This window comes from Aythya marila (genome assembly GCF_965140915.1).
Source record: "Aythya marila genome assembly, chromosome: 21".
Classification (NCBI taxonomy): Eukaryota; Metazoa; Chordata; class Aves; order Anseriformes; family Anatidae; genus Aythya; species Aythya marila.
The window spans coordinates 2,603,438-2,624,155 of record NC_139062.1 but is presented as its reverse complement, the minus strand read 5'-3'; the positions used below and the strand labels follow the sequence as shown (position 1 = coordinate 2,624,155).

The following is a 20,718-nucleotide window of genomic DNA, read 5'->3' as shown; positions in this document are numbered from 1 at the left end:
TGCCACAGGACAGGCGAGTGTGCCCTCCTCAGGCTCCCAGCCATTTTGATGGCTGTAAACAAACTGTTCCAAACATTCAATGCATTCATTTCCACCGTCATCAAAAGCAAAGGAAAACTAAGAACTTAATCACTTGCCTAGAGTGCAGATTTTGCTGCTGTTTACTAGAGTGATTACAGCAAACCAAATATTTAATAGTGCGTATACATGTGAAAAGCTGCTCTGCTTTCCCTCCCCTTGCTCTCCTTTCCGCCTCCTGCTACTACTGCCTAAAACAAATTCACTTCAACATCTTCAGGGACCAAACCCAATGCATAGAAACTCCTACAAAGAAGAGAAATCTCATGCCAGGCAACACGACAAGCTACCTTTTTTCCCATGTTCAAAGAACAGAACAATCAAATTCCCAAACAAAACACCAGGCTTCACCTTTTCTCCTCGGGCCTAAACGAATATATGTTGTAAAAAGCTACCCACGGCCTAGACAGGACTGAAACCTCGCTGCCCATGTTACTTTTTACAGCTGACATGACTTTAGAATGAAATCTGGTAATGTACCTGTAACACAGCCATGTGATGGACGGCTCTCTAGCCTTGTAATGCCAAGGCATCATTAACACAAGACCAACACTGCAATAGGAACTTTATCGTTCAATTTATGCAGTAATAAAAATCCTCTTTGGCCTTGTCCCTGTAGGGTTCAACATTTCAAGGCTGGAAACTCAACAACCTGTAGCGATGGAGGGCAGCCTCAGCCCATTCGAGTTCTATGTTAAGTACAAGAAATTAAAAAAAGAAATAAATAAAATATGTCGAAATAAATACCATGGCACATGTTCAAGCCGGGCTTAGAGAAAGCACTTTCAGAAGCTATTTCCAGTAGACAGAATTGACCTTCCCCTTACAAAATGCCACAGGGTATAAATAGAGCAGACTCTTGAAATATGCAGCTCCAAACTCCTTTGCAATTTGTCTGCAACTGCTCCGCCTGCTTCAAGAGCGCTCAAACAACAGGGCACTCTTTTCTTACCACACTGAGAGCACTCATTAGCTTGAACTGGAGTCAGGACACCTCACTATTTCTGAAAAATCATTTAGCAAACACAAAGGAGGAACAGATCCAGAACGCAGCCTTACTGTCTCCTTTTTTAACCAAACGTTTATTCTGCAAAGATACTCACCACCTCTCTCCGCAGCAGCACGACGTTTTCCTAAGCTTTGGAGACACCGATTATCACGAACTGCAAATACGGAACACCCAAACAGCTAGCTCTTACAAACACATTATAATCCTTGATAGACAGAGGGCAGGGAGCCATTACAAACGTACACAAACACAGAAGTGTATGCAATTTGAAAGCAAATTTTAGCTTTTCAGCAAGCAATGAATAGACAATGAGTTATTGTGCACCCTCCTCCCCGCAATTATCATTGCTTTGGAATGCATCTCTCACGAGCCCCGTATCAGTCACGTTCAAGAAGATTTCACTGGCACAAAGTAACGTCTCTTAGAAAATAAGAGGCAGGAAAAATTTCAGCTACTGGATCATCTATAGTATACTATTAATTTAATTTGAAGGTTAACCCTCATGAGTCAAAAGGGCTCATTTTCCAACACCTTTGGTTCATAAGCAAAATTAAAGGAAAATGACAGCATCTAAGCTGTTTCAATAGAGTAGAATTGAATATCCTGTTCTTCTACCCTTCACTGGTTGATGCAGTGAGAGCTTCTCCACACACTTCATTTTAACTACTTGTTTGTGCTCAAACACATCAGTGGCTGCAACGTATTACCACTGTACACAGAAACCCCCTGAAGTCATGACAACCAAAACATCCTTACACATTCATTCTTTTCAATTTGACTTCTCAACTTAAGGGAAAAAAACGCTGAAGTTGCACAGTATGGCCCCAAAGCATAAATGAGCCTCGGGTAGGCAAAATATACTCCAAAGCTGGACATGATGTTGGTGTTCTGTGTACTGTATATTAAAAATGAAATAACCTCACAGAAGGAAAAGTAAAGCCAAGAAAGAGACGAGACAAGCTTTGAAACCGAGAAGATGGCCGTGCCAGCATCCCATATTGCCCAGATGAAAATACTCTTCTTCCCACTAACAACAATCAACAGACACATTTCGCTTGCAGGCAAAACCTGGCTGCTGTAGTGTAGCTTGGTTTTATTTATGTCCACAAATATTTCAAAAAAATTACAAAATACTCAAATGGAGAGAACACAGAAGTCACGATTTCTGGGTTTCTACTCTGTTTACACTGTGTTATCCCATGGCAAACTACTCATATATACATTAAGCTTCAAGATATATATAAATGTAGCAGTCAGAATGTACACTCTGCTTTAACGGTGCAGTGAAACAAGCTCAACCATGACGACATAGAACAAGAGAGACGTTTCAAAAACACTAAAGCAAAATTAAAAAATAAACTTTTAAAACCGAGGAAAAACAAGAGAGATCTCTTAAAGAAAATCAAAAGGTCTGGGTTGTTTTTAACAGGGCATCGAACAGCGAGATGGCTTCAAAAGCCACTGCAAGTAAAGTTGTAGTTAATCGTAAGTCTAAAATGGAAGAATTTCAGTGCTTATTGGCTGAATGATGCAAAAAAAATTCCCCAAAATATTGTAATATTTATCTGGAAACAAATAAGTGAGATTGATGAATAGCTTTTGAACTCAGATTGCAAAGCAATACTTCATTGCTTTGAAAATGATACAGAGAGAAGAGGGAGGAGTAGAGGGAATTTGCAAATTTTTCTTAAGAATAACGATAGCTAAAAATAACAGCAGAAGAAAAGATTCAGAAGAAATGGCTGAATGCCTCCAACCTCCCAAATTCCACACAGTAAAAACAGGGAGGGGAGAATTATCTGAAATATGCCTAATTGGACCTTTAAAATCAACCAAGGTGTGCTTTCTGCTGAGCAAACCCATCTTACCGGCTGCTCCCCTTAGCAAAAGTTAAAAACGTTATTCAGAAGAAAACTAGTTTCTAATTCACCTGATCACTGCAGACACCGACTAAAGGCATTGGCTGAAGAAAACCTCACCATCCTTGGCTCTAGACTGACCTCGTGGCTTCCAAATGTCAGAAATGCTAACTGTTCCTGCTAACGCCTTCAGAGAGTTCACACATAGCAGGTGGAACTGATTAAATGCTACTGCAGTTCCTGAGCACTGAGAAATCTGGAATGGAGAAAACAAAGGTCAGCATCAACGGATAAAATCCTCCTCTCCCTCTCTCGTATACTCTCGATTTAAATGGGCTTAGAATACCCTGATGCAAGGTTTTAATTTGTAAATTGATGTTACTATAATGCCCAACAATAACCTTTGGGCACTAACACCAGCTCTGGATCGAGACCCATGCGGTGGACAAAGCACCGTGCGTGCCATGCCTTCCTTCCATTACAGCGTATGATTAACTACAATTTTATCAAACATGGCTCAGTACAGTCCTATGACACAACCATCACATTTAACAGTCTACGACGGCAGAGATAGAGTGCTCATGAGTTGAGAGAGGGAATGGGGGAAGTTATGCACCAGCAGAAAACATGGCCAACAGATTCAGATGTCCATTGGTTGCATCACCCTCTGCTCTGGAGAAAAAAAAAAAAAAAAAGTGGCAAAACAGTAAAAACCAAGCAAACAAAACCAAACAAAACCTTTCTGCCTAGACAGTAAGCAGAGCAGTCTCCAGAATAATGCTCACTGGCCTTCTGTGTGCTCCTCTCCTTTCACCATCCACATGGGAACTAGCCAACAGGAGTTATTCTGCATGGACCCGTAGGCTTGGGAGTCAGTAAATGTTACTGTCCATGTTTTTGATTAATGTTCATTAGTAAGTTCCTGAGATACAGAAAACTGGCGGCAGTTAAAAAGTTTTTGCTTACAAAAAAACAAAATTTCAACAGTCAGAGAAATGCAGACTGGTCTCTGCAAAACAACTTTAAGAACGCTGAGTTGCCTAGTCCTCTTTTCTTAAGAGTGTATCAAACACGAGAGGCCAGAAAGAGCAAATCCTCCAAAAATATGCACATGCATACAAAATTCTGGCTGTACTAGTTTGTGCCAAGGAGCATTTTAAAAAAGATTTTAGAACAGATTATTTCTTTGAACATTTGCTTATCCTAGAAGGGATAATCTAAAACCAATGTAGTTAGACTACGTGTCAAAAAGGTAATAGGAAAGAGGTTTATTATGGCCACACTGAAAATTAACCCTTGAAGTAGGCATCAAAAGGGTAAGCTGGTTCCAAGGGACACCTGTACTGCTGAGAAACCCAACTCAACAGAAATCACCTGCAGAACAGAGAGATGTAACACTAACAAAAACAAAAAACAAAAACCAAGAACAGAAACAGTCATTTGCAACATTATCCCTGCAACTCCCTTTAATGCTTATTGTTGATAGCAAACCAAATTTCAAGCTTTTACCCATTTGAAATTATTGATACCCATCGCTCCCTTTAATTAAAGGGATAACTATATATATTTTTTTATTAAAAAATCAACTCTGTATTCTGTCAATACCAGGTAGGAATTCACAACTTGTGATGTTACTGAAAATCAAGATAAACGTTTCTGGAGTTTTGTTTTGTTTTGTTTCTCCCCTCTACCCAAAAAAGTTATTTACAGACTTAAAAAGCCATGCTGCAGAACTGAGCTCTCTTTAAAATTATGAAGATTTCCTACAATGTATTAAAATAAAAGTAGATTTTTATTATTATAGCACTTGGATTCAGAGCTTGTTATGTCACCTACTTGCAATCCTTGTTTTTTTTTTAAAATAGCTATAGATGCATTGAGTGTCTCTTCACGCACAGTGACTTGTGTTGTGAACCTGATTCTAGCACCTACTCAAAACAAACTAGTAAGAAAAAAAACAAGATTGCAGGAAGTTCTCTGAATATTCCACACAGTCCTGTATTTTCAATAGGCTTCTGAATACGTTGTCATGCAGGGAGACCCACACCAGTCTTGAGAAATCTTCTCTACAAATGAATGCTATGCTGATAAGTCTCTACTTGTTGGGTGGTTGTTTCTGCTTTAAATATATAAAGAAATCTTTATAAGATATTCTTTTCCTTTTGTAGCTCTTATTGTATGTAAAAATGTTCCACTCCTTCCCAAGGACTGGGGTTTCCATAGCCAGCATTACAAATAAATAATTTATTACAACTGTTTGTCGCCTTCTTTCTTCAGTCGACTGAAAAAGAAAGAAAACTCATTTTAACAAACGAAGGAGGTGTCATGACACTTCAGTGACAGCTTGTCTTCCTGCTAACCTCACCTGGCTGCCCTGAAGGGAACAGAGGTTGCAAGAGGACTTCTGAGCTTTCAGCACAAAATGAGAACCGCTGTAACAGCAGCGATAACACTGTCTGCTGTGGGAGGAAGCGATGACCTTTCGCTACCGAAGCGCTCCTTACATGTGAGCCAGATCACTAGTGCCAGCTCATCAAGCTTTGGCTTTATCTGCAGCTGCAAGTGAAATGTCAGTCAGCTTCAGGCAGGCTGGCTGCCCCCACGGCGCAAGGCCAGCAGGTAATTTTGGAGAGCAGAAGCAAGGATGGAAACATCAGAGCGAGGCAGTGCAGGGCAGGTATTTAATATGCTGTTTCCTATATATCCTTACAGCCCGCAGACATGTGGAATGACCTTTGCTAGGTGCTGACGGCTTTTTCTTCTTAGCTGACATATCATTCAGTGGCCATTGCCCACCAGGAAATAAGGTGGTGTCTGATAAGGCAGGCCAAGAGAACCACTCTGCTATCGATACTATACAGCGTTCTAGGCAGAAAGTACTCCTGTGATTCACCTCGGCATTCTCAGCTCTTAATCCAGGATTTTATTCACAGATTTCAACCTCCTTTTGCCTTTCATCATTTCTTAAAATTTAACAGATTTATGGAATTCCTCACCGCTTCCCACTCATAAAACTTTTACCCACCTTCCTCCTGCACTGCTCTCTAGAAGAAACAGCAATGTAGAGGCAGCAATCATACTAAAACCAGTCGGAGGTAATCCTGCAATAAATGACTCAACTGCTCAAGTATTGTGCCGATAATTTGGGCCTAGCTTTCAATCTGCTCTGTCATCTGTGCCAAATTAGGTTTTACTGCAGCTTCACAATCCTCCCCGCGTGCATCAGGACAATACCTCAGCACCCAGTAAGAGAGGAAGTAATTCAGGAAATAAAGAAAAAGAAGGAATGTGGAGAAATGTGAAAGAAGCCGTAGCACCTCTTAGTCTCCAAAAGCCTTTGTGACACCTCTCACCTGTAATAATCTTCCTGACTTGGTAGATGACCACCGTGCATGTGAGGATGCCCGTGCAACCACTGCTGCTCCATTGCCAGTCTTTGCAGCTCTGCTGACTGGGCATGCATGGCCTGCAGTTGGTGGGCTGCTGACATCGGAGGTGGAATGGCACCTGGCAGATCCCGTGGGTAAGGGGTACCTGAAACAGAGAGAGCTGCATGCTTTCCAACACTGTTTTTTTTTTTTTTTTTTTGCTATGAGGTCTGCAGAGCTGTCCACCCTCTGCCCCCAAACCAACACACCGAAACAAAACCCAGCTTCAGGTTACAGCTCAACTCCACCAACTCCCCCTCCTAGGAAATGCTAAGACCCAGAGAAAAAGATGACAGTTCAGATCAAAGGGCAGCCTCCGAGAAGGACCATAAAATGCTCTCACCAAAGACTGGATGTCGGAGCATTTCATGCTCATGAGGTGGCTGTCCTAGCAATGGGTTGGGGATGGTCCCAGGTGGGTAGGGAAAGCGTGCCAAATGGGGTCCAGCTGCTAAAGGATCCACCAGCGGGTGAACAGGTCCTGCTGAACCTTTAGAAGAAGCAAAGAAAGAAAGCAATCAACTGCTTGGGGAACCAACACTCACTGTTGGGAGATCAAAAGCCCTGTTACCACTTGAGCAGGATCAGCATTTGGCCTAATTGGCGTGTAATTACCAGGAGCTTAGCTCCATCCAATTCGAAACCCACTTTTCTATCCTGAAGTGTTTGAAGTGACATCTGCTTGCCAAACAGTCTTAATTGTCACAGCAACAACACAGGGCTTTCAATTTCAACAACAAAAAGAAATCCACCAAGTGACAGGGAAAAAAAAAGAAATCAAATAGAAAAACCACCTAAGCTCTCACTTTCAGACACTGCTGCTGCTGTCCCCATACACACTGCAGCAGTGGCTGTGATCTGACCTGCTCAGACTAACAGAGGCAAATTGAGATGTTGCAGTGCAATCTGTTCAACACTGAAGACTTAAAAAAAAAAAAAAAAAAAAAAAAAAAAAAAAAAAAAAAAGTCTGCTCTTACTTTATTTGGTCTTGCAAGATCTCTCCCCTGTACAACTTTTTTTTAGATTGCTTACTGTAACTGTATTTTCCCCATATGCTCAGAGTGGTTTTTGGCTAACACCTTAGGCTATGTCACTGAAAAAACAATCTGCTCTTCAGTCTTTACCTCTCAGCCCCTTGTTCTTCTCTCTACCTACCACTGAATTGTTTCAGAACAAATAACTGGGCAATATCTAGACCTACCTGCAGAGGGGTGTTAAATGACTGACCCAACAACAGGATCCTTCCAGAGACATGATCTATTACAGATTTCTGCTATCAAGGGGGTATAGAAACCTGCCTGAAACTGTGCCAGTCCATAATTTGCACAGTCCACAGCTGATGGCTTCCAGAAGGCTGATCCTCACGGCTATCATCTCCCACCTGTAACCCTCCCACCACTTCATCTCACAAGACACTGCTGATTGCCTTACTGTACAACTCAGCTTCTGCACCAGCACTCCAATTTCTTCCCTGCTCCAAAAAGCAGACATCCCAGCCATGTTCAATGCATATGCTCCAAGGCAAAGCATGCTATATTTATTGCACAAGCAGTACGCTTGTACCCAGCTGCACCAGGAGCTGGGCTCCGAGTACTTGGACTTCCTTCACTTCCTTACTTGGCTGCTACTGCACCTGATGCCTTGCTTGCTATGTTCTCTCCAGTCTACTACCAGAAAACCAGAAAAATTCTGCTTAGTGCCAGACTCCTGGCATGCTCAGAGGAATAACCACATAGCTTACTTCAGAAATGAGCAAGGCACCAATTCATTTTTGACACCATTAAATACCTTGGGAAAAACTTCTCTACACGTAAGCATGCACTGTAACTAAAAGATGCCAACCCATAAATTTAGATGGTTCTTCTGAAAATTTTGACAGGCAATTTCAGATCAACTCAAGCTACGTGGTTGACATGTCAAATGGCTAGAGATGGAAGTCTCTTCTCACAGTGTTTTTAAAAGCTCCTAACTACTGCCCTGCACCCTTCCAAAAAACAATGGTTTGCATTTTTTGCATTTCAGGTATCACAACCTCACACTGTTCAAAAGTCAAGTCATATCGAAAAACAAAATAAAAAGAGATTTTGTTACATGGAATTCCAGTTCTACTGCTCATGAGAGGTTCCCCATGTGCCGGGGCTCACCTTGATGCAAAGGATCCTGCTGATGTAGGTGTAAATGCGAATGTATGTGTGAGTGTTGGTGATGGTGAGGCGTGACGTTGAACATCTGGAGCCGTGCCAATGGGTCATTTGTCAGCGATGCCATCCGCTCGGCGTGTATTCTCTCTGCTGCCAGTCTGTCAGGGTAGCTCATTTCAGGCCGTAACTGCGGGCCTGCCAGTGCAAGTCTCTCTCTTTCCAGCGGGTTCAAACCCGGGTGGAAGGAAGCAAACGGGTGAGGTCCTGCCGTTGGGGGAATAGTCAGTGCACCGTGCCTGGCAAAATGCTCCATGGGGTTAGTTGCTGGGTGCAGTGCGTCGAGCTCTGGGGGCTTCACCTCAAAGCCAGGTTTCATCCTCTCTCTCAACTCCCTTTCCCGGATTTCTCGCTCCCGGATCTCCCGCTCTCGCAGCTCTCGTTCCCGGATGGTGGGGTCCACGTTGTAGAGGCCAGGCATGTGGTAGGCCAAAAGCGGATCGGTGGGGTTCAAGGGGACAAAGAAGGGATGATTACGGTTTGTTGGTGACATGACATGAGGACGGGCGTACTCGCTCAGTGTTCGTAAAGCAGGTGTATCTGGACCGATGTAGGGTGGCACGGCAGCGATGGTTGTTGGTGGAGGTTCAAATGAAGGTCTCATGTGTGCTGGCCCACTGAGCTGAGACTCCCCAAGACGGCCTTCATGGGAGGAGCTGGACACCTTCTGCTGATTTTTAAAAAAAGGGATTTTTAGTTCAACACACCGGGCTTAAGAACACAAGCATGCACTTCCCTTGCTGTGCTTCAGGCTCCAGGAGGGGCTAAGTTCAGCCTGCTGAGCCTTCTGACTCCTGTTACGTGTGCTCACTCCACTGTGCTTTGGAGAGGAAATGGGTTCTGTCTAGCTTGCACGGCCATAAGATAGCTACTTTGGAGTGGCAGCCTCAAAGCTCACTAACTGCCTTACAGTTAGCAGAGAAGCAGCTCATTGGTGCACGTCACAGCTCTGGGCAAAGGCTGCCTGCTACGTGCCACTGCAGACACCTGGTCCTGTTTGCAGCGTGTTCTTCCTCTGCTCTCCAAACCTGCTTGTATCCCAAAACTTACTAAACCCAAGGAAACTCATCTCCACGATGTGCAGCACAACAAATTCCACTCCTTCTACGGGAATTCCTCTGCATCCTGCTCTCCCCACCTGTACAAGGGCAGCACAGCGCTTCTGCGGAGGGCAATAAGCACAGTTTACCCATGCAGTTTTCCAAGGATTTGTATCCCCTAAATAAAGCCAGGTTCCCATCCATGACATATCCCTTAATGGACAGATGCTACACCCTCACTTTTATCATTCTACAGAGACACGCAGCTATGATTCACATCTCTGAAAAGCACTTGGGAAGATTGCAGCACCTTGTTTTCCAGCATCAGTAATGCATTACCAACCTCCCAATTCTGTGGGCCCAGATGTAATCATTCCTTTCCAACAGGCCACAAAAAAATAAAAAAGGATTAGCTGCACTGGCTTTTTATACTGAGACTGGCGTTTGGGTCTTCCCAGGATAAAGAAGCAATGTGCCTTTAATCAAGTTTACTTCAAATTTAAAAAAGCTTTCAGATCCCTTTTCAGCAGACAGCAATCTCATGCCTGCACTGCAAAGGTAGCAGAAGTTGCACAAAAGAATTCATTACATCTGCACATGCGGAGGGCTTGCTTCTCATACCCCAACTTGCACTGCAGGTGATGTACACGCTTGGCCCAAGTAGGCCCAGCTGCACTGGCTTCCCACATGCCAAGAATGGATGGGGAGTAGAAACTCACCATTTCCTTTAAAGAGGACAAAGTGACCATCCAGATCAGATCCTATCATGCCAACCCTCTCCAACAGCTTTTAACCACAACTAAACTTACCGCAGCCCTTTCTGCTTCTCTTTCCCGCTCCCGTTCTCTTTCTCTTTCCTTCTCCTTTTCTTTCTCTCTTTCCCGTTCTTCTCTTGCTTTCTGCTCTGCTTCCCTTTTGGCCTTTTCAATGGCCTCTTCTCGCTTCTTGGCCAGTTTGGATCCTGCCAGAGGCATGAAGTACAAATCTGTTCTTGAGCATGAGTTGTAGCCACGGTCCAGGTGCTTATAGAACCTGAGAGAAACAAAACGGGAAGGGTTTAACTCTCTCAAGGGTACAAGAATCTCAGGTTTAAGAGCCTCAACTCTGACAGAAGCTTATTTCTCACATGCATTTAAAATGTTTCTCCCACAGCGTAAACAGACAAGATTTTGGTTGATTTCCAATATATCAGCAAACCAAAGGACAACAACTAGTAGACAAAGGAGAATTTAACCATGAAAAATCTCCACTCATGCAACTCAGGAAGCATTATGGCAAAAACTACACATAGGAGGCAGGAAGGTTGGCGTATCTGAATCCTCTGATCTTAGCCATCTTTGGGAAGGGTGGCAGGGAACACAGGCACTGCTTAATGGCAGAGCCTGTACAGTAGAAGGAAGCCTTTAACAAACTCTTTTCTTGCCCAAAAGGAAGGCAATTACATGTGGGTTCTGCTTCCAGGTCAGTTAGAGATACCTGAACTTCACTGGAACACCAAGCAAGAGAGACATGGATGGACAAGGACCCAAAAGCGTACGTACAAGGAAAGACGGCGCATTAAGGAAGGAATTAAGAAGGTTGCTGACAACCTCCATACCTGGCCGACTGACTGGCATGACTCGGTGTATCCACCACGGTAGGCTCTGGTGATGGACTTCGGGGTGGAGGAGGAGGGCTCTCCGGTTCCTCAGCCTCATCTGGGACTTCTTCCTTGATCTGAATGGGTGGCAGCGTGCAGGATGTCACCACTGGCACGTTTCCACTAGAAGCTGCTGACGTGGAGATGGAGGTCTGCAGCGGGATGCCGGGCACAGCGGGCGGCGTGGAGGTGGAGGGGCAAGAAGGAGGCGTGATGGAAGGCGGGCCCCCGGGGACAAACGGGTGCTGAGAAAAGGGCGGCTGGGAAGGTACCTGGTGGAGTCCGGAGGGGGGGTGGCTGGCAGCTGGGGGGAGGCTCTGGCTCTGTGTCAGGACGGGAGGCTGAGCTTGCGACGACTGCAGCGGCTGGCTCTGAGGCATCAGCTGCAACGGCGGAGGGTGCGCGGATGGAGGGTGATGGGTTGAGAGGGAGCTGAGGGGCTTGAGAGCAGGCGGTGGCGGCAAGTTGGAGTTCATGGAGAACGGAGAAGGGCCAGAGAGATGAGGGGGGTGCTTGTGAGACGGAGGAGTGGGAAGCTGAGGGATCGGGGTGGTAGGGGGAGGTTTGATGTGAGGCATGGCCATGGGCGCGGGGGGCAGCGGCTGCTCCCGTGGAGGCTGCGCCTGCTGCAGCGGGGTCGCGGCCGGCAGCGCGGGCTGAGCCACCTGCACCTGGAGAGCCGAGTGTGAATGGGACGGCGCTTGGGTCTGGAGGGGAACCTGAGACTGCGACGACTGAGTGGGGAGCGAAAACGGCTGGGGAGGCACGGGATGAGGCAGGAGAGGCTGGGCCTGCAGGCTGTGAGGGGCGGGCTGCGCCTGGCCGTGGAGCGGAGGCTGCGAGTGGGGCTGCGAGGAGGCAGGGGGAGGCTGGCTCTGAGCCACGCTCAAAGGCTGCAGGGGCGGGTGAGGCGACGGCAGTCTCTGCGGGTGCAAAGCGGGGGCTTGCTGGATGTGAGAATGAGGAGGTGGTGGCGCGGGGGCCTGGGGCTGGCTGGGGGGCTGGGATGCCGACGGCGAGACCTGCGGCGGAGCCGCAGCAGCGCTCGAGGCTGCTGGCAGCGCTGCTGGTAGCTGGGCCGATATCGGTGGCGTGGGAGGAGGAGCCTGGCCAGAGCTGCTCTGAGCCTGGAGCACTTGAGGCTGTGCCTGCAGCACTTGCTGCTGAGCGGAGGAATCCGAGTCGCTCTCATTGTCTTGAGGGCTGGGGATGCTGGGTGACGTGCTCCGGTTGTCCTGGTCGATGTCCTTGGGATCGCTGCTGCCCTCGTCATTGACGCTGCGGCTGTCAGAGCTCTCGCCTTCGCCCTCGCCCTCCGAGGGAGAGTTCGGCCGGCTGATCTCCTGCAGGAGAGAGGGAAGAGCAATCAGCGTGTGTGAGAAAGCTGCACACAGAGCACCACCAGCCTGTGAGGGATGCTGAAGGGCAAGTACCACCCTCAGAATCTCACAGGACTTAAAGCAGCAGAGGCAATGCCACTGCAGTACGCTGTCAGCTCTCAGCTCCCCAGTACAGGAGAAAGATGGACAGACTGGAGTGGACACACTCCTATCCATGGAGTGAACCTTGTCAGATAAGCACTGAAAAGGCAACCTAAAAGTAATTCAACTGAGCACTGATAGCATTAAATTAAGATAACTCCAGTGGTTTTTTTCTAACTTGTTACAGAAGAGGCAAAGACAAATGCCAATTAAAAAAAAAAAAAAAAAAAAAAAAAACACAACAAACTGAGTGTGTGTGTTTAGAAATAAACCACCTACGTACCTATATGGCTGATCCTAAAACAAACAAACACAAAGACTCCTGAACTCACCCTGTGTTGTTCCACAGTTTTCCAGCAGAAGGAACACGTTACAAAATGGGTTGCTTTCTAGCCACAGATTAAGTAACAATTTGCTGTGGCTTAAATTGATTTTGTGTTTTTGGTTTGTTGGTGGCTTTGCACTCCCTCCCACTCTGAAACCGTTCCCCAGAATGGGAATACTCTTCTGCGGGACTCACTTGAGTTTTGGATTTTTTGGCACTGGACCTGTCCGGCTCCTCTGTGTCAGACGCTGCCTTCTCCCGCTGCCTCTTGGAATTCTTGAGGGGAGAAGATACCTCTTCCTTGATTTTCTGCCACAAATGAAGCAAAACAGAGCAGTTACCAGTAATGGAAGCGCAAAACTAAACTGAATGCAAGCCAGAGCTATCACGTTTAGTACAAATAAATGAGAAGGGCTCCTAGGGAGCAGAACTGATCAGGAGTTGGGATCGTCAGTACGTGACACCAAGCTAACACATGTACCTCTGTCCAATTACGGGCTGCAGGGGAATCTGTTCTGGAGCTGCTGCTGCTGCGTTCCCCCATCTGCCAGCAGCAGCTCCCAGAAGCCCTTCACCTACATTATGCTCTAACCACTCCCTCTGGAGGTCAAACTTAAGCCAGGATTCGAAACAAGGCTACAATTTCACTTCTGCAGGCAGAAACCCAGGGGACAGTTTGGGCTGCAGACGTTTCTGACACAAACTAGCAGGCACAAGTAACATGTAAAGCATTCCTCAGCACACGGACATTGTCTCAAGCTTTGAATGCAAAGGAATATTTTACACAGAACAGTTGTCTTTCCACCTTTAGCTTTGCAGAATCAGTTTCACCAAGAAGTCAGAACAGATCAGCTGGCTCAATGTACTCTAAAGGAGACCAACACCAGCAGTTAACAGAGGATGAAGCAAGAATTTCTGCAGCAGACGGGTACCAGATAAGCCTCCTTCTACTAAATGAGGGTCTTCACTCCTGATACTCTAAGAGGCTTAGCCCCTCAAACACAGGGCTACCAGGGAGTAGCTATTACAAGATTCCTGCCTGCTTTAATGGCCTGGGACACTTTCACACACCTTGCAATTACCTAACCTACCTTCATATTTGCTAAGTCCTCAGTATTGTCATGTGACAACTTGTCCCACACTCCTTTTTTTTCTCTTTAAAACAAATATTTAACTTGCTACTTTCAATTTACAGTGCTTAATGCAAGCTTCCCTCTTCATCTAGCTGCGTTTCTTCAGTGCTCTCTTGGAAAGGCACTTATTGAAAGAGACTAAACTGTCAGCCTGCTCTGAAAATCAAGCAAATTGCATACAGAAAAACAGTACCAGAAGTAGTCTCAATTACTACATATTCATATTCCTTTATAAATAAAGATTAAGTACTGCTTAAAAAAACACACAAAACTGTCTACTTGTCTCAGATATAACATTGCTGATCTGTATTACCTCCATCAGCCTAATGCTTGCATTTGCATCTGAAAATGAAGGATTAGTTTATCATGCAAGCAGTAAGGTTATGTGGGGATACTTCAACAGCTTTTATCGCTACACATCCACAAGCACAGGAACAAAGCATCAGTCAGATGCTTACCATTACATCTTTTGCTTATGTACACAAGTAGGAATTTCGAGGTCACTGACAGATTCCCTGGCCTGCTAGAATCTGTGTCTTATTTAGCCAGTTGAAGGAGCCTCAGGTGTCCAGCCCTAACGCAAAAGAAGGGGGAAATTTTACCTTGGTGGACTTCTTCACCGAATCTGCTTTGCTGTCATTACTGGAGGTGCTGGCAGCGCTGGGAGAGTTGCGGCCACTGGAGCGGATGTCTTCATTAATAGGTGAGGCTCTACCATCAGGGCTGGCTGGCTGCTTTTTACGACCACTACGTAGTGTAGACATCTATTTGTGTAACAAGAATAAACCAAGTTAACACTTGTCCTTCTTCTTATTTTCTCGTGTCTTACAGAAAAAACGTAGATGGTACATTCCTGGTAAGAACTTGAAAGATGAAAAACCAAGAGCACTGAACCTTTCTGCAGTTTTTCCCTGGAAGTTCATCTGGGCTTAAAAGTAGAGGAGGCAAATCCTTAATATGCCCATGCATATTAAACACTGGTTATTTTATTCAGTAGTGTCTGGGAGACATGAGAACAGTATAAAGATGTTCCCACGGATGCTGCTGTTTGCATGATGAATTTTCTTCATAAAATGTGCACGCAGGTTTGTAAGTGTGCATCCACACACAGGGGATGAGTGGAGGGGACCCTGATGTTCCATAAAAGAAGTCTATCTGTTGTCCAGAAGTCTATCCAATAATTAATGCTGTTTCCCTCCCAGTGTAGCAGTTTTTTGGATGACAGGCTACCATAAAACCAATGAAGCCAACCTTACCTGATTACATAGCCTCAGAAGGTATTGAGAAGCAATGGTCATATCAGTAAGATCAGAACAACGGAGAGGGGAGGGCAAGGAACAAAAGCCATCACCACAAACTCAAAGCAAACATTAAATTAGCCAGAGCTGCCATCCAAGTTCTCACAAGTGACTTGCACACAGGAAGGATCTTGGCATTTCACAGCAAGTAAAACCGCTCTGACAGAGCACAATAACCACAGGAACCAACAACAGCTGTCTGCAGGCAAGAGACTAACTCCAGTGGGACCACATGAATAGCACTGAAGTTTTTAAAGCTCTTCCTTTAAAATAAGGCCAAAGGTTTACCTCAGACCCAGCTGGAAGGGTAAAATGGTACAAAATTTGTAATGAAAGCACGTGCCATGGCAAACAGGCACAAAAGAGGAAACAACGGTTGTTTCAGGCCACCTTCCTCCAGCCAACACCTCTTTACAGAAGATGAAATGTGAAGGAACCAAAGGTGTTAAGCCTACCGAGCCTCGACTCCGCCTTGTCCTCATGCTATGCTTTCCACTAAGTCCATCATCTTCCTCTTTGACAGGCTTAAACATAAAGGGTGGAGGGTCTACGGGTTTCTCAATGGGCGGCAGCTCTCCGTACTTTTTGAAGTGAATGCGACAATCGGTGCACAGTAAGATGTTTTCTCGGCCGCCGTGGTGCCAGTCCTTGGAGGCTTGGGGCAGGAAAAGTGACAGCTTAGAAATGAAATCTACTAGATATTCAGCACAAGCAAATTACATTATTTGAAGGAAAAAAAAGAGAAAAGAAGAAAAGCACACAACAACTAGATAAGTATCTGCTTTTCCATAGGCAGCTAAGTCCTGGAAAACTTTGTCCTGTTGCAGGCTTAGTCTGTCTTCCAGCACACATCTCCTTCAGTGCTCAATTTAAAAACTGTTTGTTGACTTAAGCAACTATATCTCTGAAAATAACAAGTCTCAGCTGCTCTCCCTGGGAACTAAAAGGCAGCTACTCTTCTCCAAAGCTGTGGCTTCTAGAAGAGAAGTGAGCTGTGAACTTCTCATTTCCTTCCCTTACGTTGGGGCTTTCACCACACCGTGCATGTGCCCAAACATCTGGAATGCTTACAGGAAAGAAGCTACTGCAGAAGAGCACTGGTGCAGTATTATTAACTTTTGTATGTGACAGTCACAGTTCAATGTCGATTTGCTATATCACAAATGGATTATATAAAGAACTCTGTTTACAGCAGTAGATTTTACTGTCTAAATGGTTACTTCCCAAGACTCTCCTCTGTCACTGCAATAGTAATTTGCGATGGTAAATCACGATTAACTCTGCTATGAATGCTGCCTATTTCAGCTGATTCAACCCCATTTTTGAACATCTGTTCATGCACAAGAACTGCTCTGGCTTGGATGAACCTGCATCAGATAAGTGGCAGCAGACGGGAGGGAAATAGAGCAATGAGTCAGGACGTACTGGTTGTGAAGCAGTGGCGGCAGGCGTAGCCCTTCAGCTCCTGCTCACTGTCCTCGCTGTCGAAGTCATCTTCACTGGCCGAGCTCAAGTCCACTGAGTAAGTAAAGAACAAGGAGAGAAGAAGGAAAGAGAAAAAGATTCAGCATGATCTTCTGTTTCTGCCTACCTGGCTGAAATAGCCATTAATATGATACTTCTTGCATAAAGTCTGTGCCTTCCTATAATCACCCTGCCTTGGCCGACCATCCTATCAGATTTTGCAAACTAACAAGGCCAGGGCTGGTCAGCCTACAGATTAAAAAGCATTCCAGGAATGCATCAAATGATACAATCCACAGAACTTTTGATTCACTATATGATACTTTTCCAATTAAGTTGTTCAAATACTGTTCGTGCTGCTGAGGGAAGCTGTGTTCTTAAAGCACAGTTTACGAGAGAAAGGAGGTTTGCACCTAAAACCAGTCAAATTTACAATCAAACAATATTCTATATCTAACTCATAGCTCTTTAGACTTCATGGACAGACACTGTGGTTGCCTTTCTGGTTTTTATTTTGTTTTTAAACTTCATCTTCAAAATCAGATGGGGCCTGCTGTTGTACACCTAAACCACTGAAAATCTGCAGCCACCACAAAAACTGTACCCTCCCTCATCTTCTAAAACAACTTGCAACAAAATCCTTCCTTACAGAGAGTACTGCTTTTTTCTAGCCACTTGCTATAAATTCACAATGGAATGGATCTATAATTTCTCATAAGCACAAAACCCTGTCTAGGATATCATTCTGATGCGTGGCTTCTTTTGTTCACATCTTTAATTAGAAAAGAATTCCTTGATGCAACAATAGTGTTTTTCTAAAGGTTTTGAGAGGATACTTTGTCATACATGCACATTACAGGGAGTTACAGCACTTGCCACCAGTGCTTGTCATCAGCTCATTACCCTTCTAATCAACGCAGGGTCCATTTAGCAACACCAGCTGCTGGCACTACCACATTTTCTACACTCATTCTCGCAGGTGTTTAAACCTTGACTGCAAAATTAACATCAGGCTAGAACTTGGTTTCTTTTACTCAATTTTTATTCTTATTCTGCAGTCAGCTGCATATGGATGGGAGCTTTCAGCCACATGAAGTGCTGAGTGTCTTGGATCGAGCTGGTAAGAGTCAAGATCCACACTTGCGTGCACAGAAAGCAGCAATAAATCCTATCACCTTCAGCACAGAGCAGCTAATAGCTGTCTCTTATTACCTCACTGCTACCCTCTCCACAATTCTCTGTCCTGCCTTACTCACCACATCCTCTACCTCCCTCTGTGAATAAGACTGGGCCAACTCTAGACCTCCAGGTAGTGCCTTTTCTTTAGAAGGTGCTGGGTTTAGTTCACAGAAAACCTTCGAACTCACGGGGTAACCTCACCCTTTCATGTAAGGGTATAGGTTGGTGTATCCATATGGACATTACTAATCATAATCCTCTGCAGCACAGCACATTTCACTGGTTTGGGTAATTATTCTTTGTTTAGAACCTTCTGCTTCAATCAAGGCTGTACTTCTCAGCCAGGCGCCGATACAGGAGTGCTGACTGCAGCACAGACCGTGATGAAGCAGAAGGTACGGGTCACCAAGGAAGGATGAAAAGGGATAGGGCTCCCTTCTTTTTACATTTTTTCATTCCCATTACTGTAATAGGCCTGGAGAAAGTGCAACACAAAGCCAAGACAATTCAGTACACAGCACTTGCTGATCAAAGCCGCCTACCACATTCCAGCATAATCGTATAGGAACAGGAGAGGGCAGCTGCCTGAACTCCATTTCCTTGCTGCGTTCACTCGGAGGTACAGCACCATTACATTACTGTTGCTCCCTGCATCTAAACAAAGATAAATGCATTGCTTTTAGCTTCCACTTACAGAATTCGCTGGAGGGGGGCCTGGAGGGAGTGTTGACTGGAGTGGAAGCAGTTCGAGTTTTAATTCTCCGAAACACAGCCTGTCTTCGATGCCTACGGTGGGCTCGAGAACTTGCTGCTTCAGGGGTTTTCTTCCAATAGTAATAGAAGGTGATTAGTTCTCCCTGCAAATACAGAAGGAATATGTTAGAGGGGCACGCAAGCCTGGTTTGTCAGCTTTTTTCCTTCCTTTCGCTCTATAGACGTGCACGTGTATTTCTGTATCTCATGATGCATTTCAGCCAGACAAAAGAATTCCTTAGATCCAACAGAAAAACCCTCCCTGTTTTTTGCTTGCTTTTGGCAGGGAAGGAACAGAAGGAAGCAAGTACTTCCTCACCCCCCTCTACCTCCTCGCCCTTTACAAGGAAGGATGGGGGTGCTGAGGTCTCCAGCCTGCCCTGGATGCTGCTGGCACTGCTGGGCTCAGCAGTTCAGAAGGGGGTGCCCTTGCTTTGCTGCAGCATCCTGCACACACTGGAAGCTCTGTGTCCACACCGGTACCATCCTTCAGTAGCTGTCAGAACAAAACCCTGAGAACTGCCACAAATTCTCTGGTATTTACAGAAAGAGGAAGGATCGATGCAAACAGACACGGCCATTTTGCCAACCTACATTGTGCATACAGGTATTTTTACCAGATTGCTGCTTAAGGAGCTGAAAGTTAGAATAAAAACACATTCAGCAGAAGTCTACAACCATAACACTCAACCATACCGCAGCAAATCGTGTTTTAATTTGAATATATATGCCCACATCTAAATTAATTAAGCAGTTAAAAGAGCTCACCTAGAGAAATGAGCGATAATTCCATAGCATAATGAACCTGGCTTACATTCAAAAACTGGAGCGGCTGCCATTCAAACTAGCGGATGCGACGCGGAACCAAAGAACAGCATGTGGTTTTAATCTCTTTTCTCTTACTTTGAAACCCCATCATTTCCTGGCGACTTGTCTGCCTCTAAGGTAAAAAGGTGTTGTTTCTTTTAAGTCGCAAGAGGAAGCGGAGAAGTTCTAACCAGCCCCTTGAAAATCAACATCAGAACAAACATACCTGAATTGCCCACAAAAAGGGTGCCTTTGAACTGCATTTTATGTGATCTAATAACATAACCTCAGCCCGCTCTCTGTGGGGAAATCCTGCAGCCTTTACTCTGGGCAGATCACTCAAGTTGACTCTAATAAAGACACACCCTTAATCCAAACTCTCCCAAGGGCCTCAAACAAGCAATTACAGCCATAACTAACATCTGTAACGCCAAAACACTTGTAAGACAAAAGGAGGATGTTGTTCTAGACGTTAACTGCTGACATTTGAGACACTTAGGAGTTATATCAATGCCTCATTTAAAAATAGAAGCACCAGGAAAGAGCACAACCACAGTTCTGATTTCTGGTGAAAGGCACGGAGATGCATTTTTAATCTGCTCCGCTACAGACCGGGACTGATGCTGCTCATCTCCACCGCAGACCTTGGATGATATTCACACCAAATCCTACCCAGAGCGGCGCTTGGCGGGGAGAAGTGATGAAAGCGCATCGTTACACCCAGTTCTACACTCTAAAGGACAAAAACCCTAACGAAAAAATCAATCTTTTACTGAAGATACTCTAAAACCCAGGAGGGAAATGGGTACAGGCTGCAGATGTTCAAAGGCACCGGCTGGCGACGAGCACTCAAGCCGTGGCAGGTCGAGGAGGAACGCGGAGTCCTGACACGCAGCACCGTGCTGTGCTGCTGCGTGCTCAGCCCCGTGTGTTTGCTTTAGAAATGCCATTTTGCTTCATTAAAAGTGGGCTCAAAGTCCACCAGCACAACTGTTTGTCAAACTGAGGCTACGACCTGAGCCAGGA

The 20,718-nt window shown here is 45.2% G+C and overlaps 1 protein-coding gene across 6 annotated transcripts in view; it reads right to left on the bottom strand.

Moving 5' to 3' along the window:
- Positions 1-2,148: 2,148 nt before the first annotated feature.
- The window catches only part of RERE (arginine-glutamic acid dipeptide repeats), a 222,979-nt gene continuing 204,409 nt past the window's right edge, over positions 2,149-20,718 (bottom strand). For 4 of the 6 annotated variants that reach the window (XM_082776734.1, XM_082776733.1, XM_082776735.1 and 1 more), the window contains 11 exons: positions 18,827-18,989; positions 16,915-17,007; positions 15,945-16,144; positions 14,794-14,955; positions 13,254-13,367; positions 11,211-12,595; positions 10,423-10,645; positions 8,520-9,243; positions 6,718-6,864; positions 6,300-6,480; positions 2,149-5,227 (listed from right to left, as the gene is read on the bottom strand). In XM_082776734.1, the coding sequence (XP_082632860.1) occupies positions 5,194-5,227; positions 6,300-6,480; positions 6,718-6,864; positions 8,520-9,243; positions 10,423-10,645; positions 11,211-12,595; positions 13,254-13,367; positions 14,794-14,955; positions 15,945-16,144; positions 16,915-17,007; positions 18,827-18,989 (3,426 nt within the window). In that variant the 3' untranslated portion in view covers positions 2,149-5,193. The remainder of the gene's footprint in view (positions 5,228-6,299; positions 6,481-6,717; positions 6,865-8,519; positions 9,244-10,422; positions 10,646-11,210; positions 12,596-13,253; positions 13,368-14,793; positions 14,956-15,944; positions 16,145-16,914; positions 17,008-18,826; positions 18,990-20,718) is intronic. The other 2 variants (XM_082776737.1, XM_082776736.1) reach the window with 2 other exon arrangements.